Raw genomic sequence first — 10,545 nt, 5'->3', positions numbered from 1 at the left:
AATGGTAATGAAGGGTTGGGTCTCACTCAGTAGGAGGTGTTTGACGGATAGTTGACCTTGCCAATTGAAGGTGGTCACTGATGCCCAATGGGAAATTAGGAACTCAGAGGCGGGGTCGGGTGGGCGGGGAAAAGTAAGTACGGAGGCGCCAGGGGAGCCGAGCTGGGAGGGAGAAAAGAGATTGACAGGCGTACCAGCAAATAGGGGACCGCAAAAGGACGCGCGGCGTCCCAATGGGTGGGATGTGGGGGCGGGGCTCGACAAGGGGCGGGGAAAGACGGGGTGCGGGAGGGGGTTGCAGAAGGAGCCCAGCGGCTGCTGCTCAATGGCGGAAAAGCCGCCGGTGTTCTGACCGCCTGGTCCCCCTTACAGTTGTGGGGGAGTTTCCTGCCGGCGCGGCTGGAGTCTCTGTTTCTCAGGGTTCGGTGGCTGGAAGATGCTCCAGAGAGACGAGGCTGCGGCGGAGGAGGTGGCGGCGGCCGAATCGGCAGCGGCTGTAGGGTGGAGAGAAGGTGGTGGCGGCGGCGTGAGGGGCCGGGCGGTGTAAACAGCCCCCGAGGCAGCGGAGGCGGTGGCCGAGACCCGAGGGCAAAGCGGCGGCTGAGGCAGGGTCGCGCCTCCGGTGGAAGCCTGGGCTGAGTGCAGCGGGGGCTCTGCGGCGGGCGCCAGAGAGACGCCCTAGACCTCGCCTCCCTCGCCCCAGGTAAGGCCGCTGGGCGTCCGTCGGAGGGGAAAGGATCGGCTGTACCGCCGAGGCACCCGGACCGTTTTAGGGTTCCGCCAGGCTTCGGCCGAGGCCTCCGCCGCGGAGGTTGGGGAGCGGAACGCCAGGCCCGGCTTCTGGGTAGGCCCCTTCCCCGGCCGCCGCCTCCGCTCGCGGCTGAGGCTGGAAGAGGTGCGGTGAGGGAAGAGTTTGCTCCAACGCCTGGAAGTCAGCTGCTTTCCCTTCTGTGCTTCTGTCTACTAGCATCTCTCACGAGCGCACTAGGGCTTCCCGGGACTGGCTCTTCCCTTCTTAGTGCATGCCTTATTTGAAAACACTACCTTTCCCTATTTGTTTCCTCTTAAGCTTTTGCCCTGCTCTGCGCTCTGCTTCACTTCCTCCCTAAATCATTTTTTAACAGTGGAGTTCTTAATTGAAATTGCTATTGTCAGTACCCCGAATCAACCGAAGGCTCATTAAGAGTAGACCGACCAGCTTTATATGGTAGAACAGTTTTTTTTTTTAAATACTAAGTCTAACTTCCTTAAGAAAAGGATTGTATCATTAAGCGTAGAGTGTGAAAAATAGCACGAAAATAATTTTTTTAAATGAAGGGCTTAGTGAATGTTGGAAAATAGTTTTTTTCTTTCTTCCTTTTTTTAAGTTGCATGACCTCTAATGTCAGTTTTAGCAGATCTAGGACGTTTGCCCATCATATTTGGCAAAAATACTTCTTAAGCATTTGATAGCAGCCCAAATTCGTCAGTATTCAAGCCCTTCTGAAACAACTTGGAAATTAAAAAAAGAAAGACATGAACAACTAGGAAGCTGTTTTGATAAAGTCATAGTTAAAGAGCTTTTAAAATAGGCTCCACATGTTTAATGTATCAAAATAAAGTTGGCAGGAGTTTTGTAAAAGGATTATTTAGGAATTTGAGTAGTCATAGTGTTATGTAGCTATTTTGGGAAAAACATTCTTTTTCTGTTAACAAACGCTTACAACTACTGTGATGTGAGAATTACTGAGGTTTATTGTGGGATTAACACAGGAACTCTCTTTATTTGAGCTACTGCATGGATGGAGAAATGGTAAATTGTTCAGGAAAGACACTGTAAGTCACAGTATGTTCTAGGAGATGGGAGAGACATGCCATCAACACTGAATGTTATTAGATGTTATTTCATTTATTTTTTCTATTGTGCAATAGCATAGTTCCTATTGTTGGCCTACTTTTAAATAGAGCATTTCTAAATAGTTATTATTATAATAGGCTTTTCCAAGTGTATAGGCATATATATTCATATTCATATACATATACATAAATATGCACACACACATAAAGTTGAAGTAATAGTAACATGATAATTTTTAAAAAAATGTTTTGGGCGGCCTCCCAAATGGACAGTATGTTGTTACAGCAGAACTTTTAAAATTTAGTATTTAGGATAGATTTTTCTTTAAAGGAATAATTTTTGTTTTAAGCTTCTTTTTCTCACTGCCTTGTCTTTTTTCCCCCACCTCCGTTTTTTCTTTTGCACCCAGAAAGTCTTATAACTGTTTCTGCAGTAATTCTTATGTTGTGTTAGCATGGAGTAGTATCTTTTTATTTGTGCTATACCCATTAATATTTCTCCATTTTCTTGTACATTATCCTTTGGATTTGTCAATGTGGTGAATATTCTCTTAGAATTGACCAGCAGCGCTTTCAGCATCCGTATTCTTATACTGGGTGTCTGATTTCTACAAAGACACTAGAAATAGGTGAGAAAGCTTTTTCAGTTTGTCTGATAGTCATGTCAGTAAATACTGATGTAAGTAAGCCACTTATTAAAATTACTACATCCCTTAAGATTACATCATCTGAAGGAATGGTGTAGTGTCTAAATAGCTGTGCTTCTAAGAATGTTGATCGAAAAGTTGGTAAGATCAGAAAAAGTGCCTCTTATTGAAAGTTACAACATTTTCCTATAAGGTACATTTTTTTACGGAGTCTTTTGAATTAGACTGTGATGCTGATTGACAGTTTCTCCTCAGTCTTCAAAGAACAGAATTTGCCACGGTATTACTTGGTGATTATGGAAATTTATTAAAAACTGGCTGAGCTGATATGGAAGATTGCAAACATGCCCTTGTATATGGGTTGGTAAACATTTTTTTTTTTTTCTTCAGAGCTGAGCATTAAACCCAGGGCTTCAAACATTCTGGGTAGTCTTTGTACCACTGAACTCCCATCCCCAGCCCTAAACATGTTAATAAAAGATACTGGGAGTGAATGATACTTTTTTCCCACCCTAATTGGTGTTAGTTACACATATAATCTGTATTTTATGGATATTTGTATATTAGATGTATTTATTTTAAAGTATTATTTAACAAGGAAAGTAGTAAAATAATATTCTAACACCACTCCTTCATCAAATTCACTTCATAATAAAGTGGAAAAAAATTACCTTCTTAAAATGCAGCACATAATATTTTACATTTTCTGTAAAGTATACCTTTCATAATTCACTGATTTTTAAGGGAAATTAGTTGACAAACAACTGATTGTATCAGGGTAATAAAAATTTTTCTTTCTGTCTAGCATGGTGGTACACACCTGTGACCACACCTATGGATTACAAGTTCAAAGCCAGTGTGGGAAACTTAGTGAGACCTTGTCTCAAAATAAAAAATGACTGGGGCTGTAGTTCAGTGATAGAGCCTTTCCCAAGCATGCATGGGGCTGTGAGTTTGATCTACAGTACCAGGCACAGACACGCAAAAAGGAATTGGAGGCCAAAAAAAAAAAAAAAACCAAAGAAAAAGATTTTTTCAGTACAGGAAATGGAACCCAAGCTTCACACATGCTAGGCAGGTGCTCTACCACTGAACTATGACCCCAGCCCTTTTTATTTTATTTCTAGACTGAGTTTCCTTAAATTGCCCAGGCTGGCCTTGAACTTGTAATCCTCCTTGCCTTAGCCTCCCAAGTAGCTGAGATTCAGGTGTGCTTTATTGTGCCTGGCTTCCTTTATTAATTTCTTTTCTTTTTTTTTTTAAAGAGAGAGAAAGAGAGAATTTTAATATTTATTTTTTAGTTTTCAGTGTACACAACATCTTTGTATGTGGTGCTGAGGATTGAACCCGGGCCGCACGCATGCCAGGCGCTACCGCTTGAGCCACATCCCCAGCCCCCTTTATTAATTTCTTGATAATGTTATGACATTTTCTAAAAGTGTAATCTATATACTACACACAAACACACACATGCACACACACTACTTCTTTTTCAGACTAAAGATTTATTTTCTCATTTTGGGGATCAAACCTAGGACCACTTGCATACTGAACAAGTGTTCTACCACTGAGCTACAGCCACAGCCCCCCCCCCCCCCCCCCTTTTTTTTTTTTTTGGACTGGGATTGAACCCAGGGCCTGCCTCTTCATGTGTTTTACCACTGAATCATATCTCTCACCCCTTGGGACACTTTATTTTTCCTTTCAGTTTAATTATTGATAGACATAAATAAACACTTTGCTTCTAAATGATGATACAGAAGAATTCTCAAGTAAATATTTTTCTTTTACTACATCTAGTGTGGGACCACATCTGCAGTACCTTGTTATTGCTTGGCATGGTATATACTTTTTCTAATATATTCTTTGTGATAACTTATATAACTTCAAGAACTTAGTAGCTAAATCACCTGTAGTATTTTAGTGTGTTAGTTCCTATATTAGATCAACATTTAATACTTTTGTATTGTGTTGCTGGGGATCCAGCTCTTGGCCTTGCCCCCATGTGCTTTACCGCTGAGCTACATCCCCAGCCCCAACATGTCAAATAGTTAATATTAACTTGCTGAAAATAAGATGGGTTCAAAGTTTTCTTTTGGAGTGTATTGAAATATCAAGATTATATTTATTGACACCTTAATTCTTAAAAATTTAAATTTTGAAGTTGAGAAATACCACTACTTGGAAACTTAGTTTTACATCTTTGTAATGAAAGAAGATCCTGCCAAATATGCTTAGAGGAGAGAACATTGGAAGCTATCTATTGATTATAAGGAACTTATAGAGAAGGGACCAATTTTAGTGCTATTCAGGGAGAATAACATTTGTCTTTAGGATTATGTCATTTTTGTCTGCATAGAGTGTCCATTTCAGAATAGTTTGAAAGGTACATTGTATGATAGAAATAAGGAAAACTTTTTCTTTCATGGAAAACTATTAAAATGTGGTTAGGTAATCAGGTAAAATCAAATTTGTGGTATAAAATAAAACAAGTATATCAGTTGTGTTTGATAGGTGGTACATACCTGAGATGAAGCAGGTTTGGCAAAGGATATGTAGATTAATTAAGGGTCTGACAGATTTCAAAGCACTTTTTAAGTTTAAGAGTATTGTCATTGTTTTTTAAATCTAATTGCCTTATTTTCTTGATGGAGATATCAGGACCATTTCAAACACTTGAAAAGGGTGGTTAATAGATTTTTTTTTTTTTTTTTTTTAATATGGGTGATTGAATCCAGAGGTGCTTAACCACTGAGCCACATCCCCAGCCTTTTTATTTTTTTATTTTGAGACAAGGTCTCCCTATGTTATGTAGGGCCTAGCTAAATTGCTGAGACTGGCAATCTTCCTATTTTAGCCTCCCAAGTCACTGGGATTATAGGCATGTGTCACTGCACCCTGTAGATGTTCTTAATAGATGTTCTCATGCCAGGTGAAGTGCTACACACCTGTAATCCTAGCTCCTTTGGAGGATGAGGCAGGAGGGTTGCAAGTTCAAGGTCACCCTGGGCAACTTAGTGAGACCTTATTTTAAAATAGAAAGGGCTGAGGGTGTGTAGCTCAGTGGTAGAGTGAGGCTGGGTTCAATCCCTAGTACCAGGGGAAGGGGGAGTAGGTTCTTATGAGTAGGAGAATCTAGGAGTGTCGGTATTACTCATGGGTGCTTATCCTGGCAGTGTTTTCCCCCTCTTTTCTGACTAAAGCATTCACCTCTGAGGTAAAGAACTGGTATTATCTCTTAAACACAAGTGGCTCTTTGTAGTTCACTCAAAAGAGGAAATAGTTTAATTCAAAACAACTCCAAATGACAGAATATATAGATCAAGTTTAGATTTGGGAGGTTTTTTGTAACTCTTGTTTACTCCAAGCTTCAACCTACTGAGAAGTAAGAAATTCAGAACAGTCTAATAGTATTTATCCCCCAACTCCCCTTACTGTTGCATTCACTGTCTGTCTTTGGTATGCAAGGCACTATTTCAGGCTGAAATCTGAACAAAAGAGACAAAGTACTGTCCTCAAAGATCTTAAATTTTGGTTACCAACACTTCCCCAGTTTACATTACAGCTGAGTTCCCTTTGTGACTGGTTTAAAACGTTGAGTGGGAGTAGGTACATTTTGGAATGTATGTTTTCTACACTACATTTAAAGCTGTGATTCCTCCCCAGTAACTGGGACTCAGGTATGCCCTGCCACACCTTGCTGAACTTTACTCCTTTTAACAAAAGAAAAGGAAGAGGAATTTTTCTGTAATTGGGCAGGGGGTGAGGTGGGGGCACAAAGAAAAATCTAGAATATGTTAGGAAGAAAGGGTAAAATACTAATATATTTAAAGAAAGATATTTATTTCACATTAAAAGGGAGCCAAAATAGAGAAAAGCAGGCATGAGGCATTTGGAGGCTTCACATGTTTCTGTTGGTTTGTTTGGGGGGGGGGTTCCAGCACCTACTCCCATACCCTTAACTTAAGAACATTTCTTCCTTTATCAAGGAAGGTTGTCCTCTTCCACTGAATGTGTGGCTTCAGGAGGGACTCACATGGAGCTGTGAGGGAGGAAGGGGACACCCACCGAGAGAGCCAAATCAACCCTGGCAATCAGTGGGGTGACAGATGTTGCAGCCAATTGACCCTCACATCCTCTATCCAATCCTTGATAGATGAATATCTGGAAATGAGCATGAGATAAAAGGTGGGATAATGGGAGAAAGATGTAAAGAACTTACAGTAGATCTGGTTTAAATAACTTGGTGAGGAGGGTTGGGGTGTAGCTCAGTGGTAGAGAGTGTGAGGCCCTGAGTTCAAGCTCAAAACCAAAATAAGTAATGGTCTGGGATGTAAAATATATGTTGTCATTTGTGTTTGAAAAGATCCTGTTGTTTCTGTGAAATATTCTGTGAAAATAACTGAGAGATTAGTGATTGACCAATAGTATCTGGTAATACTGCTACTGACTTGTGACTGCTACTTTTGTTCTCCTGTTGTCAATTCTGATAAATGATGGTTGATCGAATCAATTTGTTTCTTGGTTTACTGTGCTCAGATTGTATATTTTTCACTGCTTCTCTGAATTCTAGAGCTGTGGTATATTACTCGAGGTTATGACTTTGATTTTCCTGTAAGTTTTTGCATGAGATAGTCTTGATGAACTTATTTTTGAAGCTAGTGCTTAGTTTCAGCTTTCTGAATGATAGTTTGGTAAAGATGTTTCTTTGAGTTTACACTAACACTGCACACTTAAATAAGCGTGAAGTCTTTGACCTTTTTTTTTTTTTTTAAAGGTGGTACTCAGATTGAACTCAGAGGCGCCTGAGCCACATCCCCAGCCCTTTTTATTTTTTACTTTGAGACAGGGTTTCCCCAAGTTGCTTAGGACCTCATTAAGTTGCTGAGGCTGGCTTTGAACTTGAAGTAGTCCTGCCTCAGCCTCCTGAACTGCTAGGATTACAAGTGCCTACCACTGTGTCCCGCTGATCTTTGTTTTAATTCTTGATAATCTTTTGCTTTCATTTGTTGAGAGTTTTATGTAATTCGATTGCTGCAGTGAATCAATTGGATTTTTTATTTTAAAGCAAATTGTTTTGTATTCATTGTAGTGCTCCAATATAAAAACTAACCTAAGTTCTAGTCATGATCTAAGAGTTTTCATTTATTGCCCAATAAGCCTTCCGATTACTAGTTACATTTTTTTATTTTTATTTTTGGTGCTGAGGATTGAACCAAGACCTTCCAGCATACTAAATGTGTACTGTAAGACTGAGCTACTCCCCTAACCCCATATAATTGATTTGGTTAATAGAATTTTGAAATTTTATTACAGTTTTGGTGTTTGATGATTCTACACTTGAGAAAACTAAGTTTATTTTTTTCTGTTCATCTATTCTGGAGTAGTTTGAATAAAAATATAAAAATGAAACAAATTTTGTAGCTTAATATGTAAATTTTCAGTTATAGTCTCTCCTTTTTTAGATTTTTGTTTTATTAACTAGTTTGTAAAGACAATATAGGTTTGGAAGATCAGAGATGATTTAGATTACATAATTCTGCTTACCATATATCTTGAATCTTTTTCTTAGAGACAGAGTTATGTTTTTGTTCTGGTTATTCTCTTGAGTTTTTGCTTTCTGTTGACTTTTCTGCCTCTGGCTTTGCTTACTTGATTTTTATTTAAGTACAGGGTTGTCATCAAATTTGGAAACAGATGGATACACAATAAATTGGTTATTGGTCTTATTATAGGATATATTAAAATAATACCTATGTTTTCAGATTTTATGATCAGCCTATTGAGGGTGAGTTTGTGTAGTTGGGTCTTTGTGTTTTTTTGTCCAATTTATAGTTCGTGGCCAAATGACCAAGTCAAGTACAAAGCATATTTTGAATACAAAGGAGTAAGAGATAAGTGGTTCTAGAGAGTGGCCTGGAATCACATTAACCCCAGATTTTTAAGGCAGATGAAAATGATCTAATAAGGTAAAAATAAATGTGATATTTAATTGGTTGTCAGGTGGACTGGCTAAAAAGTTTGGGAAATGCTGGATAATATTAGCTTCAGGAGTATACTTGAAAGATATTAAGAGGGGTTATTGTCTCATGAAGAATGTGCAATGAAGTATCTTAACAGATACTGGTAAAGTTTTCTTTATTTTGATAGTGGGGATTGAACCACTGCCTTATGTCCCAGTTCTATTTGTTGGGTCTCTTTCAAATTTTAATAGCTAATTAAAAAAAATCTTTCTTTTGGTAGAGATACATTATCTTTTAAAATGTTCTCTATTAAGAATTTTGTTTGTTTGAGATTTTGTTTAAAACTTACTCTGTAGGGCCAGGGATATGGCTCAGTGGTAGAGTCCTTTATGTAGCGAGCATGAGACCCTGGGTTCAATTTTCAGTACTGCAAAAAGAAAGAAAGAAAACTTAGTCTTTGCCTTCTGTAAACTGTTAAGATAATGTAATGACTATTAAATTCATGTTAAACTTTTTGGCTGCATATTTCATAGGTGGTGCTGCTTCATATTCCATTGCTGCAGGAAGCACAAAATACCTGACTTTGGCACTGTTAGCAGTGCTAAGTTTTGATCATTGGTTTACTTGTGGTGACTGCTGAATGTCTCCATTGAGAAGGAACATTTTCCCTTGTGATTACCAGGTAATCTGAGGCATATTTTGTTTCTATGTGAATCCATTCTCCCTTCAGACTTTGATTTAATGAATTACTGATTTCTTTCTGCAAATGGGTCTTGACAGGGGTCATCAAACTACATGCAACCCATTGGTTAAATTCAGCCTGTGCCTTCATGTACCTCTTCAGAACAGGGGATCAAATCCAGGGCCCTGTTCATGCTAGGCAAGCATTCTACTACCGAGCTACATCTCCTTCCTGGGTTTGTTTTGGTTTTTTTAAGATGTGGATAGACCTTTATTTATTTATTTATTTAGTTGGCAGTGGACTTTTAATTAATTAATTAATGTATTTATATGTGGTTCTGAGGATTGAACCCAATACCTTATACATGCTAGGCAAAGTACTCTGCCACTGAGCCACAACCCCAGCCCCCTCCTTCCTGATTTTTGATACTAGAATTATAGCCAGGAGTGCTTGACTCTGAGCTTTTTATTTTCTTTTGAGACAGTGTCTCATTAAGTTGCTCACTCCCACCCATTGCCTCACCAGTCAGTGGTGAAAATGGTATTTCATTTTGACCTAACTTTGCATTTTCCTATTACTTGTGAGGGCCAGTAACATTCTCTTATTGGTCACTTAAATTTCTCTTTCTGGATGTTTGTCATTGTTGTTTGCCTTATTTTCTTTTTTTTTTTTTATTTTTTAAAATTTTTATTGGTTGTTCAAAACATTACAAAAAAGCTCTTGACATATCATATTTCATATATTAGATTCAAGTGGGTTATGAACTCCCATTTTTAACCCAAATACAGATTGCAGAATCACATCGGTTACACATCCACATTTTTACATAATGCCCTATTAGTAACTGTTGTATTCTGCTACCTTTCCTATCCTCTACTATCCCCCCTTCCCTCCCCTCCCCTCCCATCTTCTCCCTCTACCCCACCTACTGTAATTCATTATGTTTGCCTTATTTTCAAACTTTTTTTTTTTTTTTTTTTAAAGATAGAGGAGAGAGAGAGAGACAGAATTTTTTTAATATTTATTTTTTAGTTTTCGGTGGACACAACATCTTTGTTTGTATGTGGTGCTGAGGATCGAACCCGGGCCGCACGCATGCCAGGCAAGCGCGCTACCGCTTGAGTCACATCCCCAGCCCTGCCTTATTTTCTATTTTCCTGATTTTTAAAAAATGACCAAATCTTACAGGCATAAATGTGAAATTACTTAGCCATTAGGTTGTATCCCTTCCTTCCTTCCTCCCTCCTTTTTTTCTTCCTCCTTTCATCTCTTTTTGTGTTACTGGGGATAGAACTCAGGGCCTGTAATTGGAGTAGGCCAACACTCTACCACTGAGTTATATCCATAGCCTTTTTTATTGTCTTGAGATAGGATCTTGCTAAATTGCCCAGATTGGCACTCAAAGTTCAGATTATTT

At 38.9% G+C, this 10,545-nt stretch overlaps 1 protein-coding gene across 7 annotated transcripts in view; it reads left to right on the top strand.

The window, feature by feature from the left end:
* Positions 1-286: 286 nt before the first annotated feature.
* Ppm1b (protein phosphatase, Mg2+/Mn2+ dependent 1B) overlaps positions 287-10,545 on the top strand; it is an 85,179-nt gene continuing 74,920 nt past the window's right edge. For 4 of the 7 annotated variants that reach the window (XM_046425011.1, XM_046425018.1, XM_046425026.1 and 1 more), the window contains exons 1-2: positions 287-703; positions 8,980-9,128. In XM_046425011.1, the coding sequence (XP_046280967.1) occupies positions 9,087-9,128 (42 nt within the window). In that variant the 5' untranslated portion in view covers positions 287-703; positions 8,980-9,086. Of the gene's footprint in view, positions 704-8,979; positions 9,129-10,545 lie in introns of those variants that run through there. The other 3 variants (XM_046424993.1, XM_058573494.1, XM_058573500.1) reach the window with 2 other exon arrangements.

Source organism: Marmota monax, unplaced genomic scaffold (genome assembly GCF_021218885.2).
Source record: "Marmota monax isolate L192 unplaced genomic scaffold, Marmota_monax_Labrador192_F-V1.1 WCK01_AAM20220418_F8-fsc00015, whole genome shotgun sequence".
NCBI classification, from domain to species: Eukaryota; Metazoa; Chordata; class Mammalia; order Rodentia; family Sciuridae; genus Marmota; species Marmota monax.
The sequence above is the reverse complement of the archived record's forward strand: the minus strand, read 5'-3'. Positions and strand labels throughout refer to the sequence as shown.